Below are 17,354 nucleotides of genomic sequence, written 5' to 3'. Positions count from 1 at the left end.
CAAAAAGCCCCAACATTAGCATCTGTGATGAAAGGTTTGTCAAGGAGGCTGAAACCCTGAACTGAAGTGGAAGTGATTTTTTTCTGTTTTGCTGGGTTGTTCTGCCACCTATTGCCTTAAAGATATCTAGTGTTGTCTCCAACTTGTCAAGAAGCAACAGATGAAAATGGACAAGAAGCCTTAAATTTATGTTGATCACAAGAACCAGATCTGAAAAATAAATAGGAAGCTGTTAGTATGAAGTCCTGGCGTTATCTATCTTTGGGTCTTGGATTCCATCACAGCCGTGTTTGCAGTACATACTCAAATTGCTACTAACTTACATGGGCTAATTCTGTGACCTGGCAAAACGTACCAAATATCCTAGCAGGGAAGGGGCGACTATGGTTTGACCTTGAATAAATGAGCTAAAGGTGATGGGGAAGCCACAAATTAAATTACAAACCAACCAACCAACCAACCAACCAACCAACAAGATTGTTTGTTTCTATTTTGCCTGGTGGTTAGAGGGAAAATCCAGCGTGTTCCCTGGTACACGGTCTACAGTTTGGGGATAGCCAGCTTAAATTTCTGTTTAGCTTAGGGAGGAATTAAGTGAGAACCGTTTACATGCGGCCATGCACATCTGTTTTGTTCTTCACTGTTGAACCTTTTTTTAAAAAAAATATTTTTTTCCTTTCCAGGGTCTGTTTATGAGATGTTTGGCAATGAATGCTGTTTGTCAACAGGAGAAGTGATTAAAATCACAGGTCTCAAAATTAAGAAGATCATGGCTGAAATTTGTGAGGGTGATATTAGAGGTTCTGAGTCTCTGAAGCCTTTTGAGCTGCCCATGAATTTTCCAGGTACAGTCTCTTTACATCCACTTCACAGAAAACAGAAATAATGGTAGCTTTCCAACCCTTCTCTGTTGTTTTAAAAAATGAAAATCCCAGCTGCTCGATTTTAGCACATGAAGATTCAGGAGTCAGGTACTGTGGTGGAAGCCTCCTTGCTCCGAGAGTCAGAGAAAGTACCCTGCTCTTCCTCTTCCACCAGCATCCTAGAAGGAAACCGCTTTCTCCTCCTTCACACTGTCTTAAGTATCTTCCAGCTTAAGGTCCCTCCTTTCTGTTTACTTACGTTCACCTCTGTCAGCTGGTTGCCAGCTCTGCCTCTTAACCTAGAGGTGACTTTATTTAGTTCTTGGATTAAAGGGGTGTACAAGGGCTGAGACACACCAAAGTACTTGTTTAAAATAAACTAAAAGGTCTTGGGCTAAAGGTGTATCCTCAGTCTGAGATATACCACAAGGTTTTACCAGTTCACAATCTTGGGGTTCTCAATGGGATCAAATATCCTGCAATGTTTCTCTTGCTGCTGCTGCTGCTGCTGGTATTGTTTTGAGATAGGTTCTTAGCAAGTAATCCAGACTGACACTGAACTCAAGATTGCTCTGCCTGGGCTGCTAAGTGTTGCGACTACCCTCGCCAGCAAGGAATGACACAACACAGGAAGATCTTCTTCAAGCAGTTTATTCCCAGGGGGATTAAAAACACACAGACACAGGTCATTCTGCAAGGAGAATGCGCCCGCTCCCCTTACTGAGAAACCAGCAATATATATACTAGAGGTCAGGGAAGGGAACAGGAAAAATCAATTATAGTCATGGGTCAGGCACCTGGGAAGTCTCTACCACACTGGGCAGGAAGGCAGGAATCAAGCTAAGCCACGGGATGTTTTGCTCTTAAGAAACCTGTGCAAACAGCTCAGCTGGGGGCGTTGAGCCAAGCTCTCTGGTTCCCAGCAACTAAGTGCTAGAATTACAGATTGCAATGGTTCTAGCTTCCCATACCAGGCTGTGTGTTGTGTGGGTTGAAGAAGATAAAATTCTTATAGGTCAATCAATTCCATATCTACAAAGGACAACCTGTTAAACATCTCTCATTCTTCTTTTTCCTAGGAACTAGTCATTTTAGTTAAGAAATAACTGAATATTTACAAGTATTTAGTGGTTCTTTAAGGTTAGGTTCTTTTTAATTGTTACATAGCAACATAAACACATTAATGAAGTAATATAATATATGTATACATAATATTTAGATAGAGTTAAATATCTATATCTTATCAGTTATTTAGTTTTTTTGTATGATGAAAATTGTAAGAACCTATCTTTTAGCTTTTTTGAAACATACAGTTCATAACTGTTAACGGTAGTCACTTTACTGTGCAATAACACCCCAGAACTGCTGTTTTCTAGACATGTGCTTTGCCATGTGCTTCTCTAGATGGGTGAATGAGAGTCAGGAAATCTGTTGGCTGAGCGTGGTGATGCATGAGCATGATCCCAGTATTTTGAGATAGGAATATCAAGACTTCGAGGCCAACCTGGACTATATAAAAAAGCCCTGCCCATATAGCCCTCTCCAATTAAATGATAAAAAAACAGGCTACAGTTTCATGAGGTATATAAAAACTATTTAGCATCATGCAGTCATATTCATTCTATTATTTCAATAGTCACTTGCCTCTCTTGCTCGCACATGATCTTACTGATGTGGTTGCTCCTCTTTATCTAGGTAACTGTACCAAGGTTTCCAACACATGAGTTGTAGGAACTGGTTGCCCTCCATCCTACTCATATATATTTTTCCAATGTTCATGATATGCCCAGTTCGTGAGAACCCCAAGAGATGGCCAGAAATTGTGATACTGATGTAATAAACAAAGAGAGTATTCATTATATGAGTGTGGACCTGGATCCCACTCCACAGATTAGGAAAGCGACCTTGAGTCTAGGGTTTGATTTTATATACATATACATATACACATACACATACACATACACATACACATACACATACACATACATTTACATTTACATATACATATACATGCCATATATATATATGGCATGTAATGAAGATGACATTACATGATTAAGTCCTTCAAATCTGACAACATTTGTTCAGAGAGGCAGAATTGCGCAGCTGGAGAAGGACCTTTCTGGCCTGGGAAGAAGTAACTCATTCTATTATAGCCAGTGTGCTTTTACAAAGTAGTCACAGCTTTCTGGGAATACTTACTGTCTCTTTCTCATAGCTCAAGAGTGGGCTTTATCAATCAAGGATACCAACTCTTGCATCTTTAGAGCCATCTACACTGGAAAAGTGACATTGGTTAGAGTTATTATGACAAGGAAGTGCAATGTTCAGTGCCAGAAGCAGAGGGCAGGTTGGGTCCCCTTTATCTGCCTTCTTCAAAGACCACAGGGGGTTGGGGGAAGGGAGTGCTGGGCATTCTGGCTCAGTACAGGGACACGAGAGTGCAGGGTTTAATTCACAGAGATGAGGGTAGGTTACCTGTGTCTTCATTCCTCCCTCTGCTAGTAATTTTAGAGGCCTAACTTGGGCTCTCCGAAATCTGAGTTGTCTGTGCTAATTTGTTGATACTGTGACCTCATTATCATCAATTGAATAGTTCCCAGGCTCTGTTTCATATACTGAAATAGCTTACTGATAATGTATGGCCAAAAATTGAGGAGTAGTAAAATGATGATTGGAGGCCCCAGATGAGAGTTGTTAATCAGGGGAGGAATCAAATGGCGAGGGGCAACTCTTGGAATTTTCCCATTCCCTTTGATGCCTGTTTATACCCTCTGACTTTGGCTAACAATTTTCTAATAATTTCAGAAGGGTTGACATAGAAACAACACTCCTCACACAAAGTGACACATAACCCTCTTAGTTGTAGAAGCACTAAGTATAATCCTTACCCATTTGTAGTATTATCTCTGCCAAAGAGTCTCTTTACACTCCAAGTGTGAGATGGATTCTTTTTAGGTATTGGATACCTTTATCTATGTTTATCTTTAAGTTACTGTAATTCTTTTCCGGCAACATCTGTGTAGTTATCCCAGTGCCTGCTCTGGCCACTCCTGTCCCTAGGATTAGGGCGAGGGTTAAGGAGATGGGTTCACTTTTCTGTCTCATGGAGTCTCTTTCAACATGCCCTACCAGAGTTTTCAACACTATTTGAATAATAGGTAATACGGGGTACTAACTGGACTAGAATATAGAACTCTTTGGGGATAGAGGAATTAAGGACCTCTCTCCGTGCACACATGGGGTCAATCCCATTGAATGAGACCACCATGGTGATGTTTGTTCTGGGGGAATAATCTATTTGGAATGAATTGTGAGAATGGTCTACTTGCAGTGGTGCTGGGACAACAGGAGGACCTTACCCTGGAAGGTACTTTGCCCTAATATGGTCTGTGGGGTTAAAGCTGGACCTTCCTGTGACCATCTATATGCAGTATCTCTTTTAGACACTTATCTAGCTATTAACCCAATGTCTTCATAAGAGCAGGGTCTAGCTTTATAACATAACCAACAAGAGGTGGTAAGTTCTGGGTGGGAGATATTTAGAATTTGGAAGGTCTTTAACATCACTGACCAGAGGGGGTTTATTGGTTCTGTGTGTTTCAGGAAAAGTTCTGGAACTGAAGATTCCTGCACAAAATCTATAATTTTTTCAGTTTCAGAGGATCTGACACTGTTTTTTTGGATTTCGTGAGCACCAGGGCACACATGTGATTCACAGACATAAATGCAGGCAAAAGCACCCATACACAAAAATATAATTTAAGAATAAAAGCAAGAAATTTACATAGAAATTGTGATACTGATGTAGTAAGCAAAGAGAGTTTTTATTATAAGAGTGTGGTTGCGGATTGTAGTTCTTCCAGCTGCATAGGTTAGGAAAGTGAAGTTTGAGTCCAGGGGTTTGAGATATAGATGAAAGGGGAAATAGAGGGCTGTCCTTCAAACCTGATAACATTTGTTTAGACAGAAAAGCTGAATCATGCAGCTGAAGGAAGAAGTAACTAATTCCATTATAGGAGGGCAGCTGTGATTTTTACAAAGCAGTCACAGCTGCCTGGGAACACTTAATTGTCTTTTTCCCATAGCTCAAGAGTGGGCTTTATCACCTCAAGGATATTAACTCTTTCCTCCTTCAAAGGCAAGGGCCATCTGTACCAGGAAAGTGCTATTGGTTAGAATTATCAGGAGAAGGGAGGGAGTACAATGTTCAGTGCTAGATGTGGAGGCCAGGTCAGGCTCCCCCTTTCTTCCCTCCTCAAAGGCAGGAGGCATCTGCACTGGGGGTTGTGGAAAGGGAGTGCTGGCCATTCCAGCTCAGAGCAGGGACAAGAGAGTGCAGGATTTGGCAGGGGCAGGTTACCTGTGTCTCCTCATTCTGACAGTGCGGGTACCACAGCATGCATATCATCGGATTTACTTGTCTTGTGCTCTAGACTCTGGGCTGTCAAACTTGCTCTAAACAGCCAGGCAGTAAACTTTAAGGCTTTGTGGCAGATTGGTGCCATAACTACTCTACAGCAATCTTGTAACATGAAGGTCACTGCAGTTAACAAACTGATCAATCAGTTGGTCATGGCTGTGGCTCAAAATAAACCCTTCATTTATAAAAAGAGGCTAGCAGGGTTTGGCCAGTTAGTTATTTGTTAATGTGTCCTCCGCACTAATTTCCAGTCTTCATAGTTCTATCACCACCTACATTGAGGATACATTCAAACACCTGTCGATTGGATGAATAAGTGAGGATCGAATGAAATTAGCCACAAAAGCATTACAATATAATATGCTTCACAGTATGATTAACATATGCCTGAGCTATGTAAAAGGCTACATAGGATCAGCAGGTCATGTTTCAGAACATGAATTTTGTAGTTCTACAAGCAATTTGACCATGATTTGGTTGAATTATCTTGACATGTTATGTTTTTTCACTGTATGTAAAGTTAAATACTAATATTACTACTTGTCTCCTAGTGCCTTTGTGGAAGATAATAATGAAACATAATTAAAGTGCTTGTTATGGCATCTGGAATATAGCAAAGTTCATAAAATAGTGAAAACTTATATTACTGTTATTAAGATTCTTACTGATATCATGGGGGGAAGTCAGAAAATGCTTTTCAGAGAATGTTATAATTGACCTGATATTTGGAGAGTGAAAATAAATTAGTTATATTAAGGAGAAGATTCTTTCAAGGGCTCTAATTCTCTGTTCCTTTCAACCAAAAGCTTACTCATTCTTTTATAACCTTCCTGGTCTTTCATAATGATGGTTTTCATGCTTGGCTGCATAGTGAACTCATTTAGGGAGATTAGAAAGTTATGATGCAGGAGGTATCCTGATTTATTTGGGTGAAGTATGGTCATGAAGTTTCTTCAAAGCTCCCAAGGTAATAATAACATGAACCTGAGGTTGAGAATCAGTGCTTTATAGTCAGCATTCCTAAGTAGCAAAGTTAGATGTAATCATTCTCTGCATATATATATGTATTTGTGTATGTCAATGTGAATTTGTATGCATATGCATGTATGTGCATATGTATGCATGTGCATTCATGTATATATGTATACTGATATGTATAAATACATATGTATATTACACATGTGCATATACATATGCACATGTACATATACACATGTATATATACATATTTATGAATGTGTGTATGTATATGTGTGTGTGTGTGTGTGTGTGTGTGTGTGTGTATGAGACAGGGTCACTATGTAGCCCATTCTCGCTGGGAACTTCCTTTGTAGAACAGTCATTCCCTAAACACACAGAGTGCTTTTGCTTCCAAAATGTTGCAAGTAGAAGCAAATGTTTTTTGTGCCTTTATTATTTAATTTATTGCTTTTTATATGTATTTGGAATTAATTTTGTGTTTGTTGGACTAGCATGATCTAATAGATAACAAGGTGGCTAAGAGCAGAAGCAAAATCATTTATCAGTGTAATTCTCAGTGATTAGAACAAGATGTACAGAATAAACATTTACTAAGTTTTAATGTTCAGAATTTTCAGATAGAGGAATAGTTTCTTATTAGACTAGTGAAAGCACTTGGGTAGTGACTGAAGTCTAAGGTCATCACTATTTGAAACTCTCTTTGGGCTGGAGTTAGCATGACTTTTTTTCATTAATTGAGTAAAAACGGTTAAAGATGTTTACAAGTGAGTCTTGTTAAAAGGGTCAGAATTAAAATGGAGGTGAGCAAGGCTGATAGGGGGATGCTCTCTTCCAAAAACAGACCCCAAGAACCTATATGATCGTTTCTTCTTTATTATCAGTAGGGGAAAATATCAGATTCAAGGTCATTTATCACAGATCTCAACAGTAGCAGATGCTTATTCTACATTAAAACTTTTCATCTTAACTCCAGTTATACTTTAAAATTTAAAAGCCCTGTAGAACTGTTAACACAAATTTTTATTGGTATATATTTATTATGCATAGTGATAGGCTTCATTCTCATGACTGTATCATGTTCTTTGGGTACATTTGCTTTCTTTTCTTCCTTTCCTCACCTCTCCTGTTTTCCTATTAATTCCCATTTCATGTAGACTCTTGCTTCTTCACAAAAATATGATTGCATATATATGTATACTCTATGTCATTTTACATATCTGTATGAAAACCTAGGACCTACAAATAAATGAGAAGTAGAAACAAGTGATATTGTCATCATCTTTATCTATGTCAATTTTTTTTCTGAAAAAGTTATAATGTCATTCTTTATGGTTAAATATAGCTTCACTGTGCAAGTGCAGCAATAAAATACAGATGACATGTCTATCATATATTGGTTTATAGGCTGTGGGCTTACAGATCAGTTTGATATATTTGAGTCATAGGTTAGTCCTCCCCTTAGCTTATTGAGGAATCTCCATATTTATTTTCATAGGGCTGTAAAAATTAATATTTCCATGCCAGAAATTGATATTATTTATTTTCTTAATGATAACCATTCTGGTGGGAATAAGATGAAATCCCAATGCTGTATGAAAATATTTTTTGGATGCCTAAGGATTTTGAACATATTTTTTTAAAACTGTTAGTTACATTGGTCCATTTATTGAATTATTCAGAAATTTTGGAGCTTAAGGTATTTGGGTTCCTCATGCAGTCTAGAATTCTAATCTGTGTGGCTATCAATAATTTTGTTCTAAAGTTGTCTATTCACCAAATTGTTTTCTTTTCTGTTTAGAAACTTATAAATTATATCACATTTATTACAACTTCAAAATTCTTTTTTGTCTTTTGACAGACCCAAACCAAGGAAGTAAAAGAAATATATATTGAGAAACTTTAAACTGAATAAATGCATGAAAAGCACACTAAACACGGTATAGAGATGGCTCAGGGGTTAAGATCACTGTCTGCTATTCCAGAGGTCCTGTGTTCAATTCCCAGCAACCACATGGTGTCTCACAATCATCTACAATGAGATCTGGTGCCCTCTTCTGGACTGCAAGAATGCATGCAATCAGAACTCTATACATAATAAATAAAACATCTTAAAAAAAACAAAAACAAAAACAAAACAAAAATAAGGAAAAGAAAGTCACTAAATAACAGGAAGACCCCCCCAAATGTATTTTAAAACATCTTGTTTTATTTGCAACTCTTAAAATTTCCTCTTACAGTTGATTTCTAATTTAATTCAATTATCAGAGGAAATACTTTTTAAATTCAAATTTAAAAATATACTGAGACTTGTTTTTATACTCTATATAGAAGAATATATATTCTACCATATATAAGTCTATTAAAGATACTTATTTGTAGAAGTATTTACACCACCTAGGTGATCTTCCCTACTTGATCTTTCACAACAGCATGCCCATTATTAAAATCAAGTATGTGTATGTTAAATAAAAGTAAACAGGAGTTATTTAGGGAAAAAATAAACAGGAAAGGGTATGGGTATGAAAAGGGAGATCAGTGGAACAGGGTCAGGGGATAGAATATGCTCATCAAAGAATATATAGTGTGCATATCTTTTAAAAAGAACTACTTCTTTTCTTCTTCTTCTTCTTCTTCTTCTTCTTCTTCTTCTTCTTCTTCTTCTTCTTCTTCTTCTTCTTCTTTTTCTTCTTCTGCTGCTGTTGCTGCTGCTGCTGCTGCTTCTGCTTCTCCTTCTTCTGCTTCTTCATTCTCCTCTCCTCATTCTCTTCCCCTCTTCCTCTTTCTCCTCCTCTTCTCCTCTTCCCCCGTCTCCTCCTCTTCCTCTTTCTCCTCCTTGTACTATTTGGATCCCTAAAATTCTGTACTGTTTTGTTTAATATACTTTGAGGGTATGGAGATATATATGTGTGTGTGTGTATAATTGCTAGTCATTTTGAGTTGGAGAGTCTCTTTTAACATCATGTTATCTTTGTCAGTAATAACATTTTTAAATGTAAATTTGGTCTCAATTAATTTTTAAACATTCTCTTGATTTATAGTCAACCTTGGCACTGTTTTAACAATATTCCTGCCATAGCCTATTGAGAGCTGAGATTATAAGTGTGCACTAACATGCCCTGTTATATTTTGTATGGTTTAAAATAGTTTCAATTGTTTTTTGCTTTCTTATTTTTTAACAACTAATTATGCAGTCCATCATCTACCTTTTTACTTTCTAGCTACTATGTCTTTAAAGTCTCTTTTCATTCACATAGTATATGCTTTGATATTTTTCTTCTATCATATTAAGTGTAGTTTAATCATTATTTATCTACTTTTAGTAATATTATAACTGACAGTAAAGAATTTATTGCTGTTATTTTACCCTTTGATTTCATGATACGTACTTCTCATTGCTATCTACCTTTTGTATAATGATTTGTTTTTAGCATTCCACTTTAGTTTCTTCGTATTTTAATAGATTTCACATTTTAAAAGAAGTTTGGGTTCATAACAAAATTAAGTAGAAAACTCTTTAGTGATAGTCAGTATCCAAAACACCAACATCAGCCAACCAAACATACCAAAAAAAGAGAAGTCTCCCCACTGTGATTATTGGACTATATAGTAAAGATAGCAACAGTATGTTTATTTTAAAAAAGCACCAGATTGTCCTGAAAAATGACATTTTGTACTGCTATAAACAATGAATAAACATTCTTTTTCTGTGTCCTCACTAGGAATTGACGCAGTGTCTGCTTTTGGGCATTCTATACATACAAATCTGTGGTATTAAAGTCTTTTAATCTGTAGTTCCCAGGTGGAATTATTTTTGTTTTTGTTTTGTTTTTTTTCCAGGTGGATTTTTTTTTGATGAGGTATTAGTTGAAGATTTCTTTTTTTCCCATTAAACAATGTGCTAATGGTTTTCTTACATTATAAACTCTTTGTATACTTGCGATATCCACCTTTGATCACATTTAGGTTTTGCTAATGTTTTTTCTCAAATCTGTGGTTTGCCTTCTCATTCTCATTTTTGGAGAAGTTTTTAAAAAGTCTAGTTTATAGTTTGTTTCTTTTCTCAATTATGCTCTACAACTGTATCTAATGTTCATCTTAAGATCCAGTGCCATCTATGACTTCTTAAGTAGAGAGTGAAGAGATGTCTCATTTTCAAAGATGACTCACACTGCCCGTCCTACCAATATTTATAAAGCCACTACTCTTCTGTCCCTGTCCTGGGTATTCAGGACAAGGCCAGGGGCAGTGTCACTTCTAAGGATAAGCCTGCAGAGAGGACTACACACTAAAGCTCACAAAGATACAGATGTGCATCTTCTGGTGCACTGGACCGGGTGGGGTATGAAATGATGGTCCACATCCATTGACCAATGGGAACTTAATCTGTAAAACATGAACCCACACTGAACCCCCACCCCGTATCGAGAAGGATCTGTCATGCCAACCTACGTTAAGTCTGTCTTATTGGGAGAAAAGACAAGTTGTGTAAAACAAACTCAAGCATTACATTTAAAAAATATTTCAAAGGTTGTAAGTTCTAGTCCTATATTCACTTCTTGCATGCAATGGTCTAGTACCTTTAGTTCTCAAAGTTCTCAAACTGCATTATGTTTCTTTTGTTTTCTTTGTTGGTTTATGTTTCTATGGAATCATTTCTGTACTATACATTGTATCGTATTGTTCTTTTTATCTTTTCATTAACAACACCTTCTCTATACTGTTCTTTACTTTGTAATAATTCGTGATGTCAAGTTCTTCTTCTAAAGTTGTCATTCTTGTTCCAAATGTTACCTATTCTGTGTTTCTTTCCCTCTTCGTATCAACTATAAGCTTTCAATAATACTACTAAGATAACTTCCCAGCATTTTGACTGGAATTATAATTAATTTGTAGCTCTAGGTGGGAAGGATTGAGGTTTTATTACAGTAGTGATACTTGATAACCATAAATGTAGAATATTATTCTGTAAGTTTAGATAGTTTTGCTTTTATCAGAATTTTATATTCTTCTTTATAGAGAAGTTTTATATATATATATATAACTATTAAATATATATATTTCTTTTTTATTATTAGATATATCCTTTATTTACATTTCAAATGTTCTCCCCTTTCCTAGTTCCCTCACCATCTGAAAATCCCCTAACCCATTCCTGTCCCCCTGCTCACTAATCTACCCACTCAAGATTCCCTGTCCTGGCATTCCCCCTATACTGGGGCATTTAGCCTTCTCAGGACCAAGGGCCTCTCCTCCCTTTGATATCCAACAAGGCCATCCTCTGCTACATATGCATCTGGAGCCATGGGTCCCTCCATGTATACTCTTTGGTTGGTGGTTTAGTCCCTGGGATCTCTGGGGGGGGGGTACTGGGTTGTTCATATTGTTGATACTTTGTTCTTCCTTCTTCTTAAGTATCATTTGGTCTGTGAGTTGCATCTTGGGTATTCCAGGCTTTGGGCTAATATTCACTTATCAGTGAGTGCATACCATGTGTGTTCTTTTGTGATTGGGTCACCTCACTCAGGATGACACTTTCTAGTTCCATCCATTTGCTTAAGAATTTCACAAATTCATTGTTTTCAATAGCTGAGTAGTATTCCATTGTGTAAATATTCCATACTTTCTGTATCCATTCCTCCATTGAGGGACTCTGGGTCCTTTACAGCTTCTGGCTTTTATAAATAAGGCTGCTATGAACATAATGGAGCATGTGTCCTTATTGCATGCCAGGGAATCCTCTGGATACATGCCCAGGAGTGATATTGCAGGGTCCTTCGGAAGTCTCATGCCCAGTTTTCTGAAGAACCACCAGACTGATTTCCAGAATGGTTGTACCATCTTGCAACCCCACCAGCAGTGGAGGACTGTTCCTCTTTCTCCACATCCTCGCCAGCACCTGCTGTCTCCTGAGTTTTTGATCTTAGCCATTCTGGCTGGTGTGAGGTGAAATCTCAGGGTTGTTTTGATTTGCATTTCCCTGATGACTAAGGATGTTGAATATTTTTTTAGGTACTTCTCAGCCACTTGTTTTTTCTCAGTTGAAAATTCTCTGTTTAGCTCTGTACCCCATTTTTAGTAGGGTTATTTGGTTCTCTGGAGTCTACCTTCTTGAGTTCTTTGTATATATTGGATATTAGCCCTCTGTTGGAGTAATATATATATTTTGATATAGTTATACCTATTGTATTTAGAGATACCTATTTTTTTTACTACATCTTAATTTATTTATTGGGGAAGGTGCACAGGGGCCAATATGTGCAAGTAAGGGTCAGAGGACAACTTGTGAGAGTCAGTTCTTTTTATACCATATGGATCCTGAGGATCAAGCACAGGTCATCTGGCTTGGTGATCAGAATCTTTATTTCCTAAACCATTTTGCCAGCCCATCATTTTGAGCATATTAATGACATTTTTTTCCTTTTTTTATTCGATATATTTTTTATTTACATTTCAAATGATTTCCCTTTTTCAGGCCCCCCCACTGCCCGAAAGTCACATAAGCCCCCTTTCCTCCCCGTGTTCCCCCATCCACTCCTTCCCACTTCCCTGTTCTGGTTTTGCCTTATACTGCTACACTGAGTCTTTCCAGAACCAGGGGCCACTCCTCCGTTCTTCTTGTACCTCATTTGATGTGTGAACATTTTTAAATTTTCAGTTACTGCTTAACTATTGCTTACAAAAGTATGTATTTAATATAACCATTTGTTCCTTGCTGGAATTGTCTCCTTTATTCAGGGATGGTTTTATTTGACATTAACTGGGATTTGTTGTTGTTGTTGCTGTTGTTTACTTAAGATGTTCTACATGGACAAATGTGTTATCTGTGAACAGAGAGACTTTGGTTTGAGCCTCCTATGACTGGTGAGCAGTGCAGTTCTGAAAACAAAGTGCAAGAGGCCATGCTCTCCTTTACTGTCATCTACAGAGCAAGTTCCCCACTGTCTTGCAAGTCTTGATTCTAACTTGTTGACGTTTGTGCTATTGTTTTTTGTACTCTGTGGATATAATGTCAAATGCTTTTTCTGCATCTATCACTCTGATCATAAGATTTTCTTCTTTTAGCTTGTATATATGATATAGCATATTAATTTTTAAATGTCAAATTATTCTTACATTAGTAAATAGGAAACACAGTGATCATGCAATATAATTTCTTTCTACCTGCATAAGATTTAATTTGATATTTTCAGGGATTCTTACACTTAAAGTAATGACAGTATATTGAAAACTATTTTGCTATATAGCATTTTTTTCTTATTACATTGGCATTAGGATAATGTTGGGATTACCCTAGATGAAATCAGAAGGTATCACCCTATTTTATCTTTAGGGAATATTATAATGTATTTCATAATTTGTTTCTTAAATGTTCATAAGTACTTAGTGGTGAACCCCATCTGGGCCTGGCATTTTCTTGTCTGGAAGTCATTAATTATTAATTCAATTTCTTTGATGAATATACATCTATTGAGAGATTCTGTTCCTTCTTTGGTAGTTTCAGCACATTGTGTCTTTTGATGAGGTAACTGTCTCAAGCAGGCTAGCAAGATGGTGAGAACGTGTTCATTCATATGGTGCACTTACTAACACTTGCAGTGACACAGGATCTGCAGAGATCTTGGTCTATTTTGATTTGAGGTATTTCTGTCTACTTTCTCTCTTTGTTTTCATTACTCCAGCCAAATATCATTCTATTTTCTTGATCTTTTAAAGGTGCTAAAAGAGCGCTTTTTGTGTGTGTTATGCATAGATACATGCACATATCACATGTGCAAACACATTCACAGAGAGGTCTATGCACATACACATCCATACACATGTACACTCATGCACTCACATGCACATATACTCATACATGCATACACACACAGGTGCAAATGGATGCACAGATATGCTTGTGCACACACACATACATCTGCTCATGCACACACATGCACACATGCACATTGATACAGAATATGGAATAAACGTTGAACTTTCTGTGAGGCAGGTCTCTAATGACAGCAGAGTCCCTTGATTTTTATCAGGGAGAGTGTTTTCATTCACATTTGAAGGACAATTTCACTATTTGTAGACTGAGATCAGTGGGCTGTTTTCCTTAAATACTTTATGAATTTCACATCACTGTCTTGTTTAACAGTTCTAGTAGATTCAATGCCGATTTTGTCCTACCATAGCTTTTCAGGCCCCAGAATCTTTAGTAAATATTCTGTAGTCTGCTGAGATGCAGTTTTTGCCCTCTGTCCTGCTCTATTTCCTCTGGCTTCCCTGAATCTCTGTACTGAACCTGCTTTTATGCTTAGCATTAATTTGGAAACATATTACTTATTATTTCTTCATGTTTTTTTGCCATCTCTTCTCTTGACATTGCTATCATAAATAGTTTGTATCTTCTGTTTTTCATGGTCTGTGGATATTCTTGGATTTTTAAGATGCATTACTGTATTTCCTGCTTGTTTTCCAAGAAGATTTTGAGATATTTCTCCCTTGTTCTCAGAGTGATTCAGATACGTGAGTCTGACCCCAGCACTTATTTTGTTTCATCAAAATGTATACTTTTCTTTGAGTATGTATGCATTATAATTTTCTTCTTGCTAACCAGCCATGAGTGACAGCTGCTCAGGCATATATAGTGTGACTGGTACTATATATGCCTATAATGAAAGATGACAAGGTGTAGAATGAGGATATGCCTTCTGTAGGTCTCATTCTCAAGTCGAGCCGGTGCCTCTGAACTATGACTTTCATGGAAGCCTCCCCTGACCTTAGGTGGGACAGGGTGGGTAGAGTGGGCTGCTTTGGCAATGATGGTTTTCTTCTTCCTCTAAAGTAGACGGCTAGAAGAGCTGGCATTGACATCCTTGCCTTGGGCTAGGTAAGCTTTGATAACATTCCAATCGTTTATGAGTTGGTAAATGAGTTTTCCTTGTGGGCAATTTGGATTTCCTTAGAGAGCAATTTCATCTTCTTGTCTCTTGGCCTGTACCACTCCAGCTTCATCTCTCACATAGAATTTCGTTGGCATTTGTATTTGCAGATACACAGCCTTCACCTTCCGCCAGGCGTCTTACTGAGTCACAGATGTGTACTTAATGTCAGCCTGGACTTTTCAGCTCATACATGTCACAGACATTTAAAGAATCCAATCTAAGAAATAAAATAGACTTTTACACTACTTTTTAGTGCTTTTCCTGCAGATTACAAGGAACATGTTTATTTTTAATAATATAATTTGGACTAATTAATTTGATTGTCTTTCAGATATTCACTTAAAAAAAAAAAAGTCCAACTTCGAAGATTTTGTGAGTTTTTCCTGATCTGTGATTTTCTATGCCTCTGTTTATACTCCCATAGTTTCCACCTTCCTGTGCGCATCTGTGTCTTAGATCTTGGGGTTATGTTCAGGTTCTGTCTTCTTCATACTCTGCACAGTTACAGTTAACTTCAAATGTGAGTAGTTATCTTCTTTTGTAAGATGGCATTCTCATGCCTTTATTTCTATAAACCCAATTTCCTTGACTCTAAAGTATCTTGCATAAATCATTTCTCTGTGAAGTTTGATGTCTAGGCTTCCTCAGGCACGGTTTCTAGCGCAGTCAATGGATTCTCCATCTGCCAGCCCCGCTTCTTTGACTCTTTCCCCCTCCCCTCCATCTCCCCTCCTGGAGATCATCCTCCCTTTCCCCTCCCTCTCCCATGATTCCCCTCCCCCATCCCCATGTATGCACCATGCTCTCTCTCAGTTTTTTGGGGACCTGATTCATTCGTTTTCTTAAAAACTAAATATATTTTCATATATTTTTTGTTTATTTCTCATGCAAAAACATGTGTGGCTCACATACACGCCACAGTGATCATGTAGAGTTTAGAGGGTAACTCTTGGGAACCGGTTCTCTCCCTCTACTGCGTGGATCCAGAAATCCAACTTAAGTCACCAGAATCAGCAAGAGGTACCTTCATCCCTGTGAATCTCACCTGGCCCTGAAATCCAAATGTTTCAAAGAACTGAATGTAGCCACACAAAAAATCCTGCCCTCTCTCTCTTGAGGCTTCTTTTTTTTTTCCTTGTTTAAACTTTATTTTATATATTTTTAAATTTTCTATATTCTTTGTTTACATTCCAAATGCTTTCCCCTTTTCCAGTTCCCCCCTCCCCATATGTCCCATAAGTCCTCTTCTCTCCATCCATTCCCCAATCAACCCCCTCCCATTTCTCTGTCCTGGTACTCCCCTACAATGCTGGATCAAGCCTTTCCAGGACCAGGGCCCTATTTGTTATGCTAATTGTGTCTTGAGTATTCAGAGCTTCTCGGCTAATTAATATCCACTTATCAGTGATCGCATTCCATGTGTATTCTTTTGTGATTGGGTTACCTCACTTAGGATGATATTTTCCAGATCCAACCATTTGCCTAAAACTTTCATGAATTCATTGTTTTGTCCTTGAGACTTCTTATTGCTAGCTGTTCACCATTTTTTTCTTACCAAAGTTCACTCTCTTTGTCATGCGTGGCTACTTAATTTTTTTTTTTTTTTTTGAGTTAAAAAACAGTTGTCTTGCAGGCAACTGTTAATCTTTTTTTTTTTTTTTTAATTCAACTGAAATTTATGAGTCTTAAGCTTTCATTGAATAATTTCTATCTCTGTTTGGGTTATGCCATTGAATCCCTTAAAATCCAGTCAATGCATTAGAAACTGTGGCTGAGGAAGCCTCCACATTGAACTTGATTGTCAGTTACTTTAGCATGGAATCCTACACAAGGCGGAACTGTCCATGAGGAGTGTGTGGCCTTCTAACCCCTCTGCAGTTTTGTTGAGGCATCCCAGTGACCTCAGGACATCTCATGGACCTGCTAATTTTAAAGTTCTCATGCCTTACCCACAGGCTTGCAGACAGCTGCAGTTGGCAAGGACGACCTACTGTGTGTTTGGCAAATGCTTTCAGGAGAAAGGGTTTTTAAAAATTATTTTATTATTTATTTTTAATTTTTTTTGCCATGGAATGGACAAAAAGTAAAATAAAGATGACTTTCCAGTGTGGCTTTGCAAGGGAGGTACTAAATATATTGAATAATTGCAGTCTTCTG

The 17,354-nt window shown here is 37.5% G+C and overlaps 1 protein-coding gene across 2 annotated transcripts in view; it reads left to right on the top strand.

The window, feature by feature from the left end:
- Themis (thymocyte selection associated) overlaps positions 1–17,354 on the top strand; it is a 223,532-nt gene that overhangs the window by 53,048 nt on the left and 153,130 nt on the right. For both annotated transcript variants that reach the window (XM_052169729.1, XM_052169730.1), the window contains exon 2: positions 684–845. In XM_052169729.1, the coding sequence (XP_052025689.1) occupies positions 684–845 (162 nt within the window). The remainder of the gene's footprint in view (positions 1–683; positions 846–17,354) is intronic.

This window comes from Apodemus sylvaticus, chromosome 23 (assembly GCF_947179515.1).
Source record: "Apodemus sylvaticus chromosome 23, mApoSyl1.1, whole genome shotgun sequence".
Classification (NCBI taxonomy): domain Eukaryota; kingdom Metazoa; phylum Chordata; class Mammalia; order Rodentia; family Muridae; genus Apodemus; species Apodemus sylvaticus.
Note: the sequence above shows the minus strand (reverse complement) of the source record. Positions and strands in the feature narration are given on the sequence as shown.